Source organism: Lissotriton vulgaris, chromosome 10 (assembly GCF_964263255.1).
Source record: "Lissotriton vulgaris chromosome 10, aLisVul1.2, whole genome shotgun sequence".
NCBI classification, from domain to species: Eukaryota; Metazoa; Chordata; class Amphibia; order Caudata; family Salamandridae; genus Lissotriton; species Lissotriton vulgaris.
In genome coordinates, this window is record NC_141698.1 from 1,021,911,952 (window position 1) to 1,021,934,171 (window position 22,220).

General features: G+C 49.8%; 1 protein-coding gene across 1 annotated transcript; it reads left to right on the forward strand.

Moving 5' to 3' along the window:
- Positions 1 to 6,613: 6,613 nt before the first annotated feature.
- Positions 6,614 to 15,695, forward strand: LOC147689256 (uncharacterized). Its single transcript, XM_086940059.1, has 10 exons — positions 6,614 to 6,761; positions 6,905 to 8,365; positions 9,153 to 9,245; positions 9,497 to 9,601; positions 10,281 to 10,390; positions 10,557 to 10,751; positions 11,528 to 11,690; positions 13,062 to 13,227; positions 13,716 to 13,810; positions 15,610 to 15,695. The coding sequence occupies exons 1-10, from the start codon at positions 6,614 to 6,616 to the stop codon at positions 15,693 to 15,695; spliced, it is 2,622 nt and encodes an 873-aa protein (XP_086796185.1).
- The last annotated feature ends 6,525 nt before the right edge of the window (positions 15,696 to 22,220 follow it).

Here is a 22,220-nt window from a genome sequence, read left to right on the forward strand (position 1 = left end):
AATCAGTATGCAAGTGACATCATGGCGCGTGACATCACGGCGTGTGACATCATCGCGTGTGACATATCCTTCTGCTATCCTTCCGACTACCCTTCTGCTATCCTTCTGAATCCAAATAACTGACTAACCTAACCACCACTTAAAATTTCTTTCATGTTTCACTATACTAATTCAACACTAATCCTCTATGGGTCCTGGAGTTGCGTGGTACTCGCCGAAAAAGCACTTGGACGCCTCGTCTGGGGTAGTAAGCGCTATATAAATGCAGTTACAATTACGATTACATCACGGGAAGTGGCATCATAAGAAGTGACATCAGATCTTAAGCCCTCATATATACGTTTAACGGGTCTACCATGGGTACATTAAAGCACATTTCGAGTGTACAGAGATACCCTCTGATTTAGGCAGACTATTCCTCACTTTTGTAAGTTACACATTAAACAAGGTTGCCTTTTGTCAGTGTAAACTTCCTCTACCCATAGTGCTTTGCAAGAAAAATGGTGATATTAACATTATTACCCCACCTCCTCCAATAACTCTCTTTGTCGCGCATACCGCTTTTTGTTATGGCTTTTGTTTCTGTGCATAATTTCCCATACTGATTGGCCCTTTCCGTTTACCAATTCTCACTCCTTCAAACGTTCTGCTGGGTCTCTGCCTTTTTGCTGTCATATCTCCCCTCTTATACAAGTGCTGGTTTTCCCTTGTTATCGCTGAATTGTCGCTCTGCCCATTATGACACTGTACTGGTTTTGTATATAACTCTGGCTTTATCCTAATGTAGTCAATTCCCTATTCTCCACCCTTGTGCTTTGCGTGTGCGTAACCTGTATGTAAGTGTTATCCCTGTAAAGCGCTCTGATACCCTAACGGGTCACGTTTGCGCGCTGTAACACCTCAAATAAATAAATCAAATAAATAAACATGCAGGCGCTGCTCAATGTGTCCCTGTGTTTGTAAATTTCACTGGGAAGAATTCAGCATATTTTCCAGTGGGGCCCAACTTCTTGGTAGGGTGGACGGCGTCCACCCTGTGAAAATGTTGGGAGTACGCCGTCCACCCGGGTGTACCCCGAACTTGTACCCTGAGTAAATGGTTATAATATCCTTGGCCCAAGCTCGCGCCAAAGACTGCAAACAAGCATTTGCAATGCAATAGGTCTCGCATTAGGAAAGTTTGAGCTGTTGGTATTGTAAATGGCAAATTTTATATTTATCTGTTGGTTTTGAAAATACCAAAATTAATAGCTTTGTCATTTACAATGCCAATAGTTTTAACTATAAAAAAACATTGATGTCACATGATGTACAGAACACGCTCCCACGTGTGGACAGATCTGGACGATGTATGTATGGGTCCGGTTTATGAAACGTTGCTAATAAATTGTCTACAGGAAAAGTATGTAGCAGATCTGTAGGATGCATGTACAGGTCCTCTGGATGAGATATCGTCTGCGAGGAAGGCCACGTGTGGACAGCTCTGTGGTATGGATATACCAGCCCTATTGTTGATAAAAAGTCTGCAGAAGGGACACGTACACGCCCACGTGTGGACAGATCTGGAAGATGCATGTACACGTCCTGTTGATGATACACGATCTGCATTAGGAGCACATGCCCACATGTGGACAGATCTGGAGGATGCATGTACACGTCCTGTTGATGATACACGATCTGCATTAGGAGCACACGCCCACATGTGGACAGATCTGGAGGATGCATGTACACGTCCTATTGATGGTATAGGTCTGCATTAGGAACACACTGCCACGTGGGCAGATCTGAACGATGCATGTACAGGTCTATTGATGACGCAAGGCCTGCAGAAATAGCATGCACGCTTCACGTGTGGACAGGTCAGAGGGATGCATGTACAGGTCCCTATGGATGGCACACGGTCTGCAAAAGGAACAGATGCCCACATGTGGACACATCTGGACGATGCATGTACAGATCTAATGGCGATTCAAGTCCTGCACAAAAAGGAACACATACAAGCTTGAGACGTGGAAGGGTCTGGGGGATGCATGTACAGGTCCTATGGATGATGGAAGGCCTCGGGACGATGCAAAGAGCCGTTGTAGTGGGCTACGTTAGCATGCGATAGCAATGGAATCTTTTCGTGCCTGTCAACCTCCAATACGTTTCCATGTGAATTTTACCAAGCCAGACTTCTGATAACTGAAATAATCATTGTACCCACCTCCCCCCTCTACTAACCACATAAAGGTGGATTATATTTGCAGAATAAACTTCCTTCGCCTTGTTTTTAACAGACTGCCGTGACACCACACCCTTACTGATGAACTTCGGGGTGGCTTCCCTGCCTTTCATTTCATCATCTTATCTACATGCAACACTCGCAGTTACGCAGATGTCTAAACTTGCTCAGAGAAGCAAAAAAGATATACTTGCCCAGCCTCTGCTTTCAAGATCATGACGCACCCACTTTACAGTTCCAAGTGCAAACATATTTCGCGAGATTTTCGCTTATTGTAAGAAGAAAGAAATCACCGCCGCAGCCCTGCTCCGTGAAAACCGGAAGTCAGGCACTTTTGGCCCAGACGGGGGCGGGGCCTGCAATCCAGCAGGAAGTTCCGCCCTCCGCCGCCGAGGAAGCAGTGAAGCCGGCCGACTCCGACCAGCGCTGCAGAGGAGACACGCCGAAAGAGCCCGGTGAGTGGGAGGGGGGAGGGGGTTGTACGCGTGTGTGTCTGTTCGAATGTGTCTGTGTGTGTGCGCGTGGGTCTGCGTGTGTGCGCGTGGGTCTGCGTGTGTGTATGCAGTGTGTGTGGCTGGGTATGTGCGCATGCGTGACTGTGGTTTGTAAGACGGGGAAGGGGGGAGGGGGGTGCGCCGCTTGTATGTGCCTGCGTGTGTTGTGCCTGTCTGCGTGTATGTGTGTGTGTGTGGGTGGGGTGAGGGGGCGGCAGCGTGTGTATGTGTGCGCGTGCGTGCAGAGGGGTGGGGGATGGCTGTATCTGTGCCGTTAATGCGTGCGAGGGAAGCGAGTTAGGGAAGCGAGTTAGTCTGCGCAAGCGCAGCTTAGAAAGCTCGCTCCCGAGGTGAAATCTGACAGAGTGAAAGCGCGCGTCTGATTGCTGTCCAGTCTCCTAAATACGGGCAGCATAAGTTGTCGAGCTGATGCATTCATGCTTCGCATGAATGCCACATCAGCTCGACCTAAAAATAAATACAAAGTCTCTTACGTCCTTGAATATCTCAGACAGTCTCTGACTGGACAGAGGTGCTCTCAGTTTTTACTCAAAGCCACCACTGAACCTGCAGGTAGGAGGAGAGGGGGACGAAGGGGGTGAGCTGTGTTTAAGGGGGGTGGGGAGGGGGCTGCCCTCTATGACACTCGGAAGCAGGTACTCTTTCAAATATCGCTTTTGCTTTCCTTATCTTTATGCAGTCTATCTGGCTTGTAATTATACGTTACCAGATATGTAAGCGCACTGACGTCAGCAATGACGTGCCCGCGCTCTTCAAATAATTAAATGAAGAGGTGTTATGCTAATTGACGGAGTCTTTCCTGTCCCGAAACAAAGGCCTTGAGTAGTGGTCCCCTGCGGGGCCGAGATGTCAGTCCCGTGCTACTTCGACGCCCCTCCGCCATCAGAAGAGATGGAACTTCCCAAGGGGAGCTGAAAGTTATGGGGAATTCCCAGAGAGACCCCCCTCTTCCCGTCTGCGCCCCTCTGCTTCGGAGATCTCACCTCACAGGAACACTAAGAAAGGGGTGACATTTTTTACTGTAAAAATGTATGCATATTTGTGATAAAATCAAATCAGGAGATACAGAATTGAAAGGAGGGACACCCATCTTATTTGAGTGAGCTGCGTGTGAAAGAGATACCTGGGCAACACTTCCCGCACACCTGATGCCACCACGTGGAGCTCCTCGTGAATGTGTGCCCCAGGCACTGTGCCTTGTATCGCTCTCTGCACTCCCGGTACAGCCACTCTGATTTCATTGTACAAGGTTGACCCTGGGGAGGACTCACTGCACCCTTAAGTCACCACAAGGACCCCCTTGTGAATGAGTGATCAGGGCGAAGGGCTCAGCACAACACCCCCGCCCTGGTGCCACCACCATGATAATGACCAAGACTGATTCTGGGCGTGGGTCACTGCTTGAGCCGTGAAGTCACCACTGGGAGCTTCTTGAGAACGGATGAGCCACCTTCTCTTTCACACCCTCTCACAATCAGACTCACTTCTTTACGTCACTGCCACGAGTATTCACGAGGAAACCCCTGCTCGCGGCACCACGTGCAAGAGGAAACCCCTGCTCGCGGCAGCGCGTGCAAGAGGAAACCCCTGCTCGCGGCACCACGTGCAAGAGGAAACCCCTGCTCGCGGCAGCGCGTGCAAGAGGAAACCCCTGCTCGCGGCAGCGCGTGCAAGAGGAAACCCCTGCTCGCGGCAGCACGTGAAAGAGGAAACGCCTGCTCGCGGCAGCGCGTGCAAGAGGAAACCCCTGCTCGCGGCAGCGCGTGCAAGAGGAAACCCCTGCTCGCGGCAGCACGTGAAAGAGGAAACCCCTGCTCGCGGCAGCGCGTGCAAGAGGAAACCCCTGCTCGCGGCAGCGCGTGCAAGAGGAAACCCCTGCTCGCGGCAGCACGTGAAAGAGGAAACCCCTGCTCGCGGCAGCGCGTGCAAGATGAAACCCCTGCTCGCGGCAGCGCTTGCAAGAGGAAACCCCTGCTCGCGGCAGCACGTGAAAGAGGAAACCCCTGCTCGCGGCAGCGCGTGCAAGAGGAAACCCCTGCTCGCGGCAGCGCGTGCAAGAGGAAACCCCTGCTCGCGGCAGCACGTGCAAGAGGAAACCCCTGCCCGTGAGTGCGTGAGGGGCCAATATACGCGCAGACTTTGTCCGTATGGGAACTGCGCCTCGTCGCCCAGATCAGTCTTGAATATCACAATATTAATAACCATCATCATCATTATTACGAAAAATAACTTCAAAATATATATTTCACAAACGAATTAATTCATCTCTTGAGCTCTACCTTCTTGTGTTTTCCCTGTTTTTATTACATTCCACGCTATGACCCTTGTCCTAGGAAGAGAAATCTCTGTATTTTAAACTTTGTTTCAAGATAATAAAAGATACGGGTCCTTCTTGAGCCCCCTGGAGTGGGAGGGGCTCGGGTGACGGACAGGTTGAGGTGACGGAGGAGGGAGAGCGACGAGGGGGAAATTCCACTCACCTTGCAGGGCTCCCCCCACCAGCCCCTCCCACCTCAGACTGTGTATAAAACCTGCCCGAGCCGAGAACAGGCAGAAGAGGAGCAGCTGGCCTGCCCTCACAGAGACCCCCAGAAATAGGACCGGTCGTCACAGGGCGTCTTTCCAGACCAGACCCTCAAGGAGAGTCCCTCGGACACAGGAAGCCAGACGACCCTCACCAGAGCAGCCCTCATAGGGGAGAGACAGCACCGACCCTCACCAGAGCAGCCGTCACAGAAGAGAGACAGCACCGACCCTCACCAGAGCAGCCCTCAGAGGATAGACAGAACCGACCCTCACCAGAGCAGCCCTCACAGAGGAGAGACAGCACCGACCCTCACCAGAGCAGCCCTCACAGTGGAGAGACAGCACCGACCCTCACCAGATCAGCCCTCAGAGGAGAGACAGAACCGACCCTCACCAGAGCAGCCCTCAGAGGAGAGACAGAACCGACCCTCACCAGAGCAGCCCTCACAGAGGAGAGACAGCACCGACCCTCACCCGAAAGTCCTTCAAAGAAAACGGAGGCGCGGCCCCGTAACGGAAAACAGAGCTCCCGTCCCTCGGTATGTACAAACTTTCCGTCTCTGTGATAGTTTCCTCTTGTGATAAACCTGTCCACGCCTGTACCTTTGAGTGTGAACAACCTGTCCACGCCTGTACCTTTCAGTGTGAGCGGCCTGTCCTTGTCTCTCCACACTGCGCAGCCTGCCCCTTCACAGTGCTTTACTCGGATCTGTCCGGCCTGCCCCGCTCTCACTGTACACCTGTCCCATCTCCACCTGCCCGTCTCTCTGTGGCTCTCACCTCTGGTTCACATTTAACTTCTTAACTCGTTTCACCTCGTGAACTTTCACCAAATTCCAGCTCCTGTTCTCACCTCTAAGCTCCATTTTACCTCCTGTCCTAGTCTTAGTTTCACTGCCCACCCCATCTCATCCTCTGCACCCCTTGCACTGGCTGTTCTCATTTTACTTCCTGTCCCTCCCCGGCTCCTATCTCAATTCTGGATCGAATTTTGCCCACTGTCCCACTCTCACAAGTGTCTTCGATCACACACTCTGTCCCACTCATGTCTCTTCCATCTCACCCACTGTCCTACTCTCATACCCTGTTCCCATCTCCCCTCTGTCTGATATTAGGCCTCTGCCTCTTGTCTCACCCCTGTTCCCCATCTAACCTTGGGCACCAATTTACCCACCCAGCTACCCGTCTTCCATCTCACTCTTACCCCCATACCCCTCTCACCCCCTGTCCCAATCTCACCTCTTGTTCCCTCTCACCCCCTGTCCCAATCTCACCTCTAGTTCCCTCTCACCTGTGGCTAATTTCTTATCTTTTGCCCTCTCTCTCCTCCCCAGGTCTGCCACTCACCATGGAAGGCTTCGCCTCTGTGTACTACAGTGAACCATCTGTCATGGGCTTCCTCGCCAACGTCATCAGCGCCTTCCTGGTGGCCCTACAGAACTTCTTTTCCTTCCACACCAAAGTGAACGCTGAAGGGGTGGAGAACATCCTGGCAGGTGAGTGTGGAAGCCACAGATCACACAAAGAGTTACAGGTGGCGTTGGGATAACATGCATAGGACACTTGGAGGGAGGGGGTACACACTGCGCACCCACACACAAACACACGTGTTGCTCAATGCCTGTGTTATCTCTTGCAGGGGTCCATCTCATCCTGATTGGAGGACTGACACAGCTCATTGCAGGCTTCCTGTGCTTCCGGAAGTACGATCACCTTGGGAGCACCGCCTTTGTGGCATTCGCCGCCCTCTGGAGCAGCTACGGGGCTACACGTGTCGCCCTGGGCGCGTACCCCACCATCCACAACACCACACAAACCCTGAACATTTCTTACAATCAAACCATCATGGCCGCCTCCCCTCTTCCGGTCGCTGAGAGCGCAGTAGCAGGGCTGGTGGCATACACCGCCGTCGCCTTCATCCTCTCCTTCTGCTCGGCCACCGTTAACTACGTCATGCCCTTCGTGTTTGGCGCCATCACCCTCACGCTGGTCTTCGAGGCGGTGGGGCTCTTCGGACAGTGGGCGCTGGTGGTCTCGGGGACCCTGGAGCTGCTCATCGTGTTGATTGGTTTCTATGGCGCCACTGCCCTGCTCCTGAAGGGCCTGACCCAGAGGTACGTCCTTCCGGGCTTCGGGAACCCCTTGTTCAGCGTCTTGCTTCTGGGCTCGGCCAACAGCACCTCTTCCAGTGGCATCGGGGAGGAGACCAAGAAGAACTCCAAGTACGCGGAGCCCATGGCCTTGGGACACATCGCCGACGCGGTGGCCTCGCTCATCTTTGCCTTTTATTGCTTTGGGTACATGAAGACCTTCTACATTGGCGCCATCTGGGTCAGCATCAATGCGCTGTCCCAGCTCTGCGCCAGCTACTACAGTTACTTGAGGGAAGACGTCTACCACACCACCAAGCTTGGGCTCCACAGCCTCTTCTGGCTGCTGATGTCCTGGGAAGAGTTCATCCTCACGGTGCTCCTCACGGGGGACAATGTGGACAAGAGCCGAGCGGGCATGGTGGGGGGCTGGTTCTTTCTGGTCGCGGCTTGCATCCTCTGCCTGATGTCCCTCAACAGAGACCTCCTGGAGGAGCTGCAGAATTCATGCTTCCTCCTCCTCACGGTCTCCACCATCCACCAGATTCCACTCCTGGGATCCCATATCTTCTTCGGAGTGGTCTGCAGCATCTACACCGCCACCTCCCTCTACGCCACTTTTGCCAGCCTCATTAACTCCATCGCTGATAAGTCGCTGATCTCTACTGGACCCCAAGTGATGTCATCGGCTACGCTCCAGGACTTGCTGCTGAGCCTGAAGCGCGTCACCAGCAGGTCTAAGGAGGGCCAGGAGGTCAGCACCACCAGATGCCAGCTCCCTGATGCCCTCTTCTTCTTCTGCAATGGCCTGGCATCACTCTCTGCCATCCAGGGGTCCCTCAGTGACCCCACCAGAGCCCACCTCTCCATCCCTTGGGTGCTGATCCCTGGCGCTCTCTTCCAGTTGTACGTCTGCAGGATCGTGGTCCAGAGAGGGCGAAGATTTGGGTCGGTCCTACCATTCTTTTACGCTGCTGTATGGGCCACATGGGCGTGGCTACGACTCGCAGGTAAATTATGATCTCTTAATCTTTACAATGTGTAAAATGTATTCACAATAGTCCTAGGGATCCAGTGTCATGAAGCTTCTGAGTGGTTTAGATCCTCAGGCACACCAGTAGGGGCAGTGGGGGATGTATATTGGGGGATGTATATTTCTGGTTATTGATTTCATTTGGAGCAGCCATGCATGCAGGTAGTTTCTTGATGACATCACATGCAGTTCTTTGTCTGACTGGGGGGCCCTTGTGACCTGATGAAGTACCTTGGAGGGGTCATATGTGATGGCTGCCAGGTGGGGGGCAAATGGTTGAAAAGGAGGTGGCCACTAGGAGGGGACTAATGACTTATGGAACCATTAATGGGTCTGGATAAACTATTGATAAACTATTGTTGATAATCCTGGTGTGGGAAGAACTAAAAGGCATCAATATCATTGTTCAAATAACTGGTCATTTCTTGTACCCGGGGGCATATTTACCAGAATTTAATTTTCGCTTGTCTTCTGACTCATGCGAGAAAACACCTTATACTGGGATAAGGAGCTCAGAGAAGTGTGTATCACCAAATCGGGGCGCACCTGTTCAGGGTGGGGTGGAAGATACAGTTTTGCACATCATTATAAGTCAACATCCAGCCCCATGATTGGCTGTTAGATGATCGAGGTGTTGACAGTATATGGTCCTCTCCATCCCATGTCTCTGCTCCTGGCCCTCTCCTGCCTTTGAAGGAAGAGCTCCTTCCTGTGTTCTGTTTCATCCATGACTAACCCTCTGCCCCCCCCTCTTCCCTCTCCAGGTCCCCTGCTGAATATCCACGTCGCCAGTTATGGTGCATTCACTGTTGGTGCCGTCACCTTCCTGGTCATCAATGTCTTCCTGATGTCCTTGGGTAAGTCTCTCCGGATCCCGAGTTCCAGTCATCCCTCTGTTGAATCCTTGAGGCCCAGGTGCCCTGACAGACAGCGGCTGCTTCCGGCTGCAGTGGGTATTGGCCAGAGTCTGTCCCTCGATGGTCCATATGGACAGTTCTGGGGCATCGTAGCGTCCTCATCTAAAGACTTAAACAACTGCGACCCCCGCTGACCTCTGAAATATGTAATTTCCGGCCTCTGACGCCATCTTGTTCTGCTTGTTCCACAGTCGCCTATGCCAACGTGGTGCTGGTGCTGCTCGCGCTGCTGATGGAGGCGGTGATGGTCTGTTTCCTGCTCTTCACCTTGGAATGCCTGCCCCTCGCGCTGGAGAGTAAGTGGACGCCTTCACTGTGGGTTCCTCCTGTGTGTTAATGCATGACAGTGATCTCTAAAGGGTTAATAAACAGGCAATATCTATCAAGTGCCATCCCGAGTCCACCTGCAATGTGGTGGGGGCTAAAGGGAAGTGGTCTGTAGAAAGGACTGGAGTGTGCCTGACAAGCCTGAGCTTCTGAAGGGCTGTGGGGGGTAAACAGAGTCAGTTACGTGTCAGACTTTGCTAGAGTTGTCCCTGCAACGCAAGGTGGGCTGGAATGGAGTCAGTCACAAACCTGACATATGTCTGGTTCTGATCTCTGCCAGACCTCCACGTGTCTTAGTTTCTGTACCTGTCTCTCCACTGCTGCCTTAACATCACCTTCTTATAATACGAAGAGTTGGGGTGAGCCCGATAACGCTAGGAACCAGGATAATTAAGTATAAACCAAGACAGGAGTTCCTGTACCAGTTTAAATGTTTTACCACACTTAATTTCGTACAGACAGAAGGCGAGTGATAAGTAATCTTTTTTATGTTTTTATTTTATTGCCTTGGGTGGCATTTCCCTTCTTGAAATCCCTCCTGAAGGGAGCCCCTGTCTTGGTTTAACATTAACTTGATCAGCACACTTGTCTCTTTTGTTTATTTTATGAACTTTATGTCTAATTTCCCCCTCGTTGTGTTACTTTCAGTCACTGTATTGTCCGTCTTCAGTGTCGTCTGTATCTACGGAGCGGCGGCATCTCTTGGAAACTGCATTTTTAGCAAGGACTTAATTCCCATGGGACCCTCTTTCTTCAAGGTACAGTGATAAGTGCACATGCAATATGTTACGATCACTAGTTTTTCCGATATGTCTTTCAAATATAAGTCCATCTCTATCCTCTAACTCTGTGATGTGCATGTGCTGCTCAAAGGCAGCTGTAGGTGGCGCTGTCTCACTCCTTGTCGGCTCTTTGCACTTTTAGGAAACGAAGTCAGAGGAGAAAGTTGATGCGTCCGACTCCTGCGTGTGCCCCGATTCCTATCGCACCGGCAGTCTAAGGACCATCGCCGCCCTGCTGGACCAGGGTGGGGTGTGCGGGGTCCCCACAGACACGGTCTACGCCCTGGCGGCCTCCTGCAAACACCCCGAGGCCATCCAGAAGATTTACACCATCAAGGTGAGCACCGAGGAGCGGACTTCCGGCGGAATTTACCGAGTCCGAGACAGATGCTCTGTCATTGAGAATAAGGGACACCTTTTACCAGAACAGTTGGAAGTCACCCTGTGGGCGGAGACATTGTCATGGAAACGTCAGGGTGAAACCATTCTGCAGGGGTGTGGTTACCATGGCGATACCAGCCTGGAGTATGTATATATAGAGATATTGCCATGGAGACGTCAGGGTAAAACCATTCTGCAGGTGCATGATTACCATGGTAAAATCAGCCTAGAAAGTTCCATCTCCAAAACTTTTTTTTTTAAAGGAAAGCAGCCAGGTTAAATGGTAGCTTGTCATTCTTTGCAGGGAGAGTGGGGGATGGGTGTGATAAGGGAGGTGTGGGCTCCAGTCCACTCACAGTCTCAGGAGAGAATCCTGCTTATGGGGCAGAAGGGCCCATGAGATGCTATCACATGCACAAGAAAGATGCTAATGCCCCAGAGCACACAGCGAGTCTGCGTTCTCAGACTATGAACCCACTGTGCAGATTCCAAAGCACTGAATTCTGTGTCCAGTGTCTGTCTGCTGTAGGTCATTAGAAGGTCCTACAGGCTTTTAACTTGTACAATCGGTTGGCTAGCACTAGAGACATTTAGTTTATTTTCAGAGGTGGTGTGACTGGGTCTAAGCTCATTTTAGGTATCACGTGATCCTGCACAGAATGTCTGAAGGTCATGACCTCCCTCTTCTCTCTCTAAACCAATCATTTCTCCCCTCTCTTCCATCTTCTGCAGGACCGACCCCTGGAGAAGCCCATCTGTATCTGCATCTCCCACCTGGACCAGCTGCGGGCCGTGAGACCCCCCTTCAGCCCCCTGCTGTGGGACTTCATGGGGAGCGTCTACCCTGGGGGTGTCAGCTGCATTGTCCAGAAGGGGGAGTGGCTGAAGAGGATGGGTGAGTGTGACCTCTTCTGCATGGTCTGTTTCCTTCTACAAAAGGGGTGGGCTGGGGAGGGTAGAGGGGTGAGGGCTACACATGCCAGAAGTTGTGCCTGGGGACATTCAGGGGTGTGCCACTTCATATAAGTGCTGCTTGTCTAGATCATGCTTCATTCACCCCCTCCCCCCAATATGTACCGACCCCCATCTCAGGCAGGTATTACACCCACCTGTCACTCCATTCACCCCCAATGCCTACAGACCCCCATCTTATGTAGCATTGTATGTACATATCAGGGTCCATTCACCCCTTTATGTCTACAGGCCCCCATCTCACGAAGCTACTGTGTGTACATATCAGAGTTCATTCAGCCCCCCTAATATATGCATACCCCAGTCCATGCAGATATTACCTGCACATTCACCCCTTGATATCTACAGACCCCCATCTCATGGGGGTATAATAAGCACACAGACCCCCTGATGTCTACAGACCCCCCTCTCATGCAGGCAGTGCATGTACATTAACCCTCCTGCTGTTTATATACGCCCATCTCATGTAGCTGTTGTATGTACATATCAGGGTCCAGTGACCCCCATTGTGTGTACAGACCCCCATCTCATGTAGTTATTGCATGTGCATATCAGGGTCCAGTCCCCCTTAATGTGTAACAACCCCAATCTCATGCAGGTATTCTATGCACATTCACCCCTAAAGCACACAGACCCCCATCTCATGTACCCATTGCATGTACATATTGTATATATTATGTATATATGTGTGTGTGTGATGTATGTGTACATGTGTGTAAAACAGATAAAGAAATAGATGTGACTCGCACAATTCCTGACTAAAACATGAATTAAACCCCACAGCAATGACAAAAAAAAGAAAGGTTGCTTTCATTATACTATGGCTGTATAAAAAAAAATGGTGTGCTGAATCAGTGTACTTTTCAGTTGTAAAATAGTCCCTTGCACAGACAGAATGATATATCAAATAGCCATAAAATTATGTAAAACAGAAAAACTTTTCTGGCTGAAGTCTTTTTTAAAGAATTGTTAACAATATGCATTGCAGACATCTGGCCTCTCAAGATATAACAAACAAATGTGTGCATGCCTTTCACAGTATGCTTTAGTAGAACTTCTTTCATACTGAATGGACAATGTGTGAAATCACTTATTCAAGGACTTTAATTAACTCTTGATGTTCTGAGGCTAGACCATTCAAACATCTGCTCAAATTAAGCACAACCAATTGAAGGCACCACTGTACAGCAACTCTGGTCATGATGCTGAGCAAATAAATACAGTCAAACACAAATGCTCACTCCCTCACACCTGACATGTTGCTGATTAATTTTGTTATTTTCTCCTTCTGCAGGAGTTGGACCAGCATATGACATTGTGGGCACCAAAGACTCCATCATGATCCGAGTGCCGGACCACACCATCTCTGCCCACCTGACCGACATGACCGGCCCTCTGGCCATCACCTCCGCCAATCCCAGCGGGGAGTGTGATAGCACCCATCATGACATGGTCATCTTGTGAGTACACACTCAGAACAAGGGTTGAATTCAGGAAAAGGTAGTGAGTGGGCCTTCTGCGGAAGAGATAATGCCTGGGGTTTGAGAGTTACTAGATGGCTGCTAGGGGCTGAGGGCAGAGGCAAGGGTTGTTGAGGGGCGTGAGCTGAAGATCCTGAAAGGTGAAAGGAAGAGTGTGGGAGTCTTGATGGGTGGTTTGCTTCTTTGCATGAGTTTAGGCTTTTTTAAGCATTTGATTAGACTGGTGCTACTGAAAGGTGGCGGAAGGGGTAACAGTGTTTGTGATATCGCAGCCATATGTTAGGGTGTTTGAGATGCTTGGCATTAGCCTATATGTGGGCGCATTAAACACAGGTGTGTTTGACCAGTTGAGGTTGAGGTCAGGTAGATGTTTGCCAGCCTGCGGCTTCCCCTCACTCCCCAGCACCTGAGCCTTTGTCGATGATTACTTTAAATTAGTGATTTTGTATTTCCTCTCTGTGTTCCAGGCGTTTACGACACAAGCTGGAGGGGGTGCTGTGTGATGGCGACTCCTACGAGATGGTGGGCTCCACGGTGGTGAACTGTCTGAGGATAGACGAAGGTGAGTCTCAACCAATGCTTGTTTCTGTTTCATCTCTCCCCCTGCTATTCGCAAGGTAGACTCAGGAGCATCCATGGATGTGAACAGAGGTCTCTGCTCCCCACCACCCCTCCCCACCCACCACACACCTGCCATGAGATTTGGGAAACACCAGTCCTGGTCCAGTGCATTCCTGGTGTCCAAGGCAGACAGACCTACAAAGCCCTCAATGAATGGACAGCTGAAGCATGAAAGGGGCCAGAATGAATGTGTAACTAAAAGATGCACTTTATCGAGCCCCTGAGGAAAACTCCAAGCACTTGGTCTAAGTTTGCAGGGATGCCCCGGAGGTTTCCTACCTGTGCCGACTCCTGACCCCCACTTTCAACTTAACAAGCCTTTCTCTTTATCATTAGTCTGCACCATTGGTGTACAGTGTTTCATCATTTGTTTCACAAAATATCGCTAAAATTACATGAACGGTGTGAAATGTGGTTCGCCTTTATCTTGCATGAAATTTTAATGGTAGTAAATACCGCACATTTAGAAAGTCATGTTGGATACTGACAGAAAACGTAATCTACGAAAAATGTCTCTTTCTGGGACATTTTATGCTCAAAGCCATCTCCAGGGAAGAAGAAAAGATGCAAATTGCATAGTGCAAATTTGGCAAATTTAGCAATAGTGATTACAAATTCACCCAGACTTAGTCAGCACATGGACCCAGAGCCTCCCTCAGTAAGACAATATCCCTCAAGATGGGATCTTTTATTTTCTCCCCAACTCATCGTTCTTTGTCGGGGACAATCCTACCCTGCCCAAGTTACCCAATGCCTGAAGGTTCTTACTCTGGACCCATCTGAAAATAGAGACCTCAGAATCACAGATTCCGACATGATGATTTATCAAATATAGACCATACACAAATATACACAAATGTCTCTTTAAAGAGCATTCGACCTTTTAAAAGTTCCTAATTCCAGTGAGACTCACTTTCTAATTATGGGAATACAGAGTTAACTTACTTTTCCATCTCCTGTCTGAGTTTATTGGCCAAGTGCTTGATGGCGAGTTTACTCCTGGTCGACATTTTTGCAGGGAGATAGTTGTGTGTGGAAGATATTTTGGCCGTGGGAGCTTTCGAGTCTGTATTTTAGCTGTTTGTTGTTTCCATGATATCCCACCTTGCCCCAGTCATTCAATGTCCAGCCGCGGTCGGTAGTGGGATGACCTGCAGGGCGGTGACGTGGGGAGGGGGAGGGTCAGGATGGGGGGTGGTAATGTATGGATTACAGAGTTTTACAGGTAAGTAAACATATAAATAAATAAAACAAATTTCGTTGCGTGCACTGCATCACCAAATGCGATGCAGTTCGAGCAACGACATTCTCTTTATTTATTTATATGTTTACTTACCTGTAAAACTCCGTAATCCTTACATTACCACCTCCCACCCTGACCCTCCACCTCCCCACGTCACCGCCCTGCAGGTCATCCCACAATCGACCGCGGCTGCCAATGTCTCCTTGAGGGCGCACACCCCACGCTTTCTCCAGTCAGTGTATGCCACGTGAGAGGGCGGGTCCTTCCTGTATTCCGTCACCCATTGGTTCCTGAGGGCTGATCCCCACGCTTTCTCCAGTCAGTATATGCCACGTGAGAGGGCGGGTCCTTCCTGTACTCCGTCACCCATTGGTTCCTGAGGGGCCAATCCCCACTGTGCTTATTATGCTTGTCTCCTCCCCTCCCTCTGCTGCTCACAGACCTCAGACCTGTCCACGCTCTCTCAATCTCATGCTGTTGTGCTTCTTCCTTTCCAGGGATCCTGAGCATCGTGAGGGAGGGCTGCGTCCCCACCACCCACATCATGCAGACGTTCGAGCGCGTGAAGAACGCGCAGGTGTGAGGCTAACACGTGCTACGACCAGTCTTGTTCTACTGACCACAGCAGCATCTGCACAAGACCCGAGCCATCTGCCATTTGCACTTTATTAACCGGAAATGGAAGCATCACAATCTGAGGCCGTATATCCGTGTCGACCCTGAGCTGAAACGAAGACATTGCCAGAACAGACTTACAGACTTCAGTGGAGTTAGACATTCTTATAGACAACTCACAATACTTTTTTGTCATCATACTTCATTTGGATTGATAGGCAGATGTTTTCTACCCTTCACTCTCCAACAAGGTATTGGCCTGAAAGTCAGTGCTTGGTGATGTGTACATCGACAGATCCTCTATTCCACGCCCCTCAGGATGCACGGGCACAGATCCAATGTATATATACTGTTGCATTCTGTTTGCGTTCTTTGCTTGAATATTACATTTTACCCTCTGTCCTTTTAATTTAATTTTAATGTAATGCTGATACTGATGTTGATGACACATTCTATTTATTTTGGTACTCTGAGGATATCTGGTCCTGTCAGATCTCACCAGACTCGTGTGACAGAATACTGCAGAGACAGAGATCTCATATCGTTACAACCACAACTATTGGCTTCACTGGATGGTGCCGGCCACCAATCGAGAGGAGCTGCAAGAATCACTGACAGAAGTTTTTGAGTCTTAGGGACCTACACATAGTATTTAACTTATTTAATATATTGGAGTTTGTATTTATTGAAATAAAATTGCCCTTAAAAAGAAACTGTCTTTTTTTTTTGATGTCAGGGGGACCCTTACCACGAATCCTCCTGTGATGCAGCTGTGAAAGAAGGTGTCATGTGTGTGTGAGTGTGTGCATTTATTGTGCAAAATGCAGTGGTATAAAACCCATATTTCACATGTAACCATGAAGTTTGGAATATATTTCATGGTTTTCATTGAAATTTGGGTTTTATCATCATAATCACAGCCCCAAAAAGCACTCTGCATCAGAGCTTTACCCTTGTCTGGGCTACTAGAATTAGGCTCAATGGAGAACATAAATATGTGCCATGGCCATCAAAATTAAGTGTACAGAAAAGGCAAATTATGTGGCAAATTCTCTGAAAATATTATTTTGATCCATTTATGGTAGAAACAACATTTTCTCTTGAAATTCCTAAAGTATGTGTCAAACGCAATACATAATGAAATTAACACTGTAACCACAGAATCACATACATTCTGAAGTCTTCACTGTTGCCCATTATTTTATTGGACACTGTTATTAATGAAAGGCAAACCAACCCTAAACATTCTAATTCCAATCAATGCCCATTGGTAGCTACAGTTTTAAGAGAACAGGTTTTTGTCAACAGGTGTAGTACCCCAATACTAATATCAAATCTAAAGAATCCATAACAGGTAACATGTAAGTAAGGCAAGAAAGCGGAGATGATGGTGGACTGTCGTTCCTGCACCTCTATACCAGTTTTCTCTTGTGTTGATACCGCACAACAAACTCAGACACCAACCGCCTTATGGTGTCACTGTGCTCCAGATCCTTATCAAGTAGTTAAATGATGTGCGTAGGATTAAAAAAGTCCAACAAATAAACGTAGAATTTTCTTAAAGTTCTTTTATTGTCAGGTTTTTAGATTAATTCAAAGACAAGATTCAGCCAACACGTTTCGTTCTCATTGAGAACTTCGTCTGGGCTTCTCAGGGTAATCTCCCTTCTGAAGGAACAAACGCATGTACATTTGTGTGTGTCGTGAGAAAATTCGCATTAAAATTGCACTGAGCGGGAACCAAAGGATTTAAGGTGTTCTTTCTGCAACAGAATTCAAAACGTGGTCAGGGTCCCATTCTCAGAAAAAGAAGTCCAATAAGGTTCATCCAAACAGTAGAGCTGCAATCAGTCTGTATCAAAGTAAGGTGAAGAGAAATACTCAAAAAAGAGCATCCAAAGGCTCTTTAGCAATATAGGCATGTGTTAAATCTGTATAATAATCGCGCTGACACACACCATAGTAGGAACTCCAGGCAGTACCTTTTAAATGAGGTTCAGATTGGCCCCATGGTCTGGAGGGGTTGAGGGGCTCGTATTCTTACTTAGAGTCGAGCTCGCCTCGGCAGTTGGTCACCTACACGTCCCCGGAGACTACATCTTGTGAGAAACTCTCCATGCTGTCTTTCATGAATTCTAGGCAACAGCCGAGCAGGCAGACAGCATGGAGGGTTAATATACAGGATGAGATTTTCTTAAATACAGGCATATGTTAACATATATTTGGGGCCCACCCGTAGGGGGGGGGGGCACTGACCACAGACACAGGAATGGTGTGATAAAGGCCGCTTTATTGGAATCAGGTGCACCCTGCCTACTCCCCAACCTTGGCCTGTGCCGAATAAAACTAGGCCTAGCTAAATATGTGAATGCCTGACAACCCCCACCCCTAACCGGATCCCCAACATTGCCACATCATACAAGACCTTACAACATCCCGTCCGCAACAATACCCTCCATGCCTACCGACTGTAAATGACCTCATTGTCCCCCACCACCTACAGAAACAGCCCAGGCCTCCTCAACTACCCCCCTTTCTGAACTAGGAGAAGCGCCACTTGAAAGCCGCATTAGCGACTTTCGACCCCCACAAAGGACTCCAACCTCCTCGGATACCTGCGCACCCCCAAGGCCCCATCCAGCACCTCCTTCGACTGCAAGATGTATAACTCCATCCCGTACCGTGAGAGATGCACTCCATCCTCCCTAAAAAAGTACACCACCCCATACCTAAGCTCGGTGGTCCATCCTGCCTATCTCCTCCCTGGCACAGAAATCCCTCATCTCCCTGTTGATCTTCCGCCTCGTCCTATCAATCGCCCCAGGGCGCTCTGCCCCCCCCTCCCCCAGAACCTTCTAGGAATAAATTCTGACCAGATCAAGTGGCAACCTGCCCAATTCATCTTAATCTTCAACAGGTCCCTCTTCATCTGTTTGACCAGTGCCAAACTCTTACACTGCACCAGGTCATTTTTGCCCAGATGGATAACTAACACATCCGGGCACACCGCCCCCCAGACCACATTGTTCAGCGAGGGCATCAACTCATGCCAACGCATTCCCCCCTTTCCCTGCCAGTGACATCTAGACAAACTGTCATCCAAATCGAGGTTGAGCCCTCTCTGCCCACTTGACAAATGAGTGTCCCACAATGAAAATGTTCAGGCTGTCCACCTCAGCCCCACCATAGCACCTGAAAAGACACACATATCAGAGGGCGAACCAACAAGCTCAGAGCGCCTCTTCTACCTGCCGCATCCTGATGTATCACCTATAGCAATCGGACTTCCACCGCCCCAACCGCTTGATCTCTTCCTATCCCCAACCACACCGCGCTGCCTCAGTCGCCACCCCGATTCGAAACGAGTGCGTCCCAAACGCCTTCGGGTCCTCACCCATATTCCGCAGGGCGTGCCGCAGAACCCACAGAGCCTGAGCCGCTGTCACCCTGCCGCCATCCCTTTGCCTGAAAACCACGTCGTCCTCCGCATTCCGATCCGCCACCAACTGCCGCCCCCCCGAGGCCCAGCACTACCCACGTCCCCACCCCCCTCTGATCCATCTTCGAGCGCCGCAAACGCACCGCAACTTCCCGGTCCCGCATCTCCATGTCCTCCCACAGGAGTCCCTGGCCCCCTTACGAGCCTACCAACTCCGACACCTGAAACGCTACAAAAAACAGCCAGGACATGAGCATGGAAAACAATACTGCCTCGCTTCCGCTCCAGTACACCGACGGCAACACACCAATCAATGCCCCCAGCAATGCCCTCGTGACCGGCTGACGCTGCACCACCCGCGCTCCCCTCTCCTTCGCCCACCCTTCCAGCAATCGAGCCCCCAACTCACCCGCCGACGGGGGGTACTCCTACCACAACTTCCCCATGAACGCCACCGCCGCCAATTTGCCCGCAATCGTCACCCGCGACAGACCCCTGTCCATCAGACTCAACATGAACTGTACCACCTGCTCCTCCCACTGCCAGGGATCCCCGAGCCTTACCACACCCGAGCGCCGGAACTCCTCCCACGCCTGCGCGTACGCCTTCCACGTTGACGCGGCCACCAACGCCATCACCAGCTGAATAACCCGGCATCTCCTACTGACCAGAGCTCCCTCGGTACTGACGTCTTGACCGTCTCCGCCGCCGTGGCTAGCCCATGGAACCTCTGCCACTGTGAACGAGACAAAGCATCCACAATGTCATTGTCCACTCCCGGCACGTGGTGCGCATGAAACATAATGTCATTCTCAAAACAGCGCAACACTAAAACTCTCATCAGCTTCAAATCCTGAGGGTCCCACGCCGATTGGCTGTTCACCACGTGTACCACAGCCATGTTGTCCACTCTGGAAAAACACTGTCTTGTGTGCCAACTCACCCGCCCACACCGTGACTGCCACCAACAACGGTGTCATGTTTATTAAGTCCGCGGCTCTCAGAAGGCTCGCCGTGACCCGAGTACGGCAACAAACATCAACAAAGACGCAGAAAACGACATTTCCCGGCATGCCCGGGAACGCGTTGCGTGATTGACGCAGAACACGCAAGACACGGAAGTAAAGGGCGTACCAAAGACGCCAACACCGCCGATTATTCCTGTTTGGACGTTACGAGGGCTGGTATCAAGCCGGTCTGCTAAGATACTATTGTTTCCTATACTTACAGAGATCACTGGTGTCCCGTTCTAGGTCGGACACAGCCTCGCACTTGTTTTGAGCGGAAATCTGCTCATGAGAGCATTTTGTTTTCTAAAAGCTAACAATCTCCCTGTTGGAGGAGATGCAGTGAATCGTCTCATTGCAGGGAGGTACCTGAACCAATGCACTGATTGTTGAACTTCATGAATTATGAAGTCATAACTCAAACAGATGACATTGTGTATTGTGCAAATTTGGAACGGCTAAGAAGTATTATCCGTTTGAGTGCCAGAGATCTACTGGTTCCATTGAATTGTTGTCACTTGAGAAGCGTTAAGACTGATGTGAAGTCTGCCGTTTTATGTACATACCTTACTTTCATCCTTAAACACAGGAGAAGAGAGACAGGGGGGTTCAAGCCTGAGGGTGTGGTGCCAACAAGAGTGAAAACAAAAACTGTTAGGTATGCCTGAGTATTGTAGTAATGATTCTTCATCCATTTGGGGAATGTGAATTATATGTTTGTTATTGTATGTCTCTTAGATACATTGGTGATCACACTCTAGCAGTGCCCCGAATCTCTTCCCCTAGGACCCAGGTCCACAGTATTTTCCTTTACAGGTAGGGATAGTTCTTGGCAATATCCAGAAAAAAAGAAAGGTTTTAGGAATGTGTTTAAGGGAGTGGGAGGGTGTATTCTAATCATCTGTCGATCTCGTTTCAGATCTCCCTCCCCGCTGTCCCCTTCCTTTCTCTCCCTTGCAGGACTGTCCTAGTCACTTGTGTGTATACTTCAGGCTCTGGAAGAGTTGTGTAGGGGAGGTTATAGGTAATTCAGCACAGCCCCGAAGAAGTGGAGAAGACGGAGCCTGACAGAAAAATCACCTACGATTACTTACCTTCTTCTTGACTGTGCTGACGATACATAGTGATGGCAACCCTAGACGACATCATAGCCGCGCTGGCGCTGGTTCAAACCGAGTTAGCAGCATCCAATAGAGAAGTAGCGGCCTCTAGAGCGGAAACAGCGCAACTAAGGGCTAGAATGGATAGAATCCAGGCAAACCCGTTTGATGCAGGGGGAAGTGCAACCCCATCCACCTCAGTGGTAGTAGAGATGCCTGCCCACATACCCTTAGCACCCCCTGAGAGGCTCTTTGGGGACAATAAAAAGGTGCATGTCTTTATGACGCAGGTATTACTTCACTTCATGTGCAAACCAAAGTTATTTGCCACAAACCAGGCTTGTGTAGCTTTTCTGATTTCCTACTTAGGGGGTGAGGCAGCGCGTGGTCAGTTCCTGTAGTAAGACGCGATGACCCATTACTTTATGACTGGGATGAGTTCTGGGCTGAATTTGAAAAAACGTATGACCGCCGCGCCAAAACGTTTACCGCTGACAGGGAGCTTCTGGTGCTCAAACAAGAGAACACAGAGTTGGTTATGTATCTCAATGTCTTCCATCGGTTAGTGGCTGAAACCGATTTGCCCGAAGCAAAACAATCAGCTGGTTTCTATCAAGGGCTGAACGACGAGTTGAAGGGCGTGTTGGCCCAGATCGACTCACAACCTCGCACGTGCAACGCTCTCATTGACCTTACCTTGCGTTTAGATCATCGAATGAAGGAACGTAAAGGTGACTACAAGAAGCGAGAGAAGGGAGGCACGTCCTACGAACGAGAGAGTCCGAGAGAAAAATCTGTCCCCACTCCCGAACCTATGGAAATCGGGGCAGTACGTGCTTCGCTGACGTTGAGCGAAAAGGACCATCGCCGCAAACAAGGCCTGTGCCTCTATTGCGGTAAGAAAGGACACTATTTGCGGGATTGTCCAGTGAAGCCTAAATCAGGAC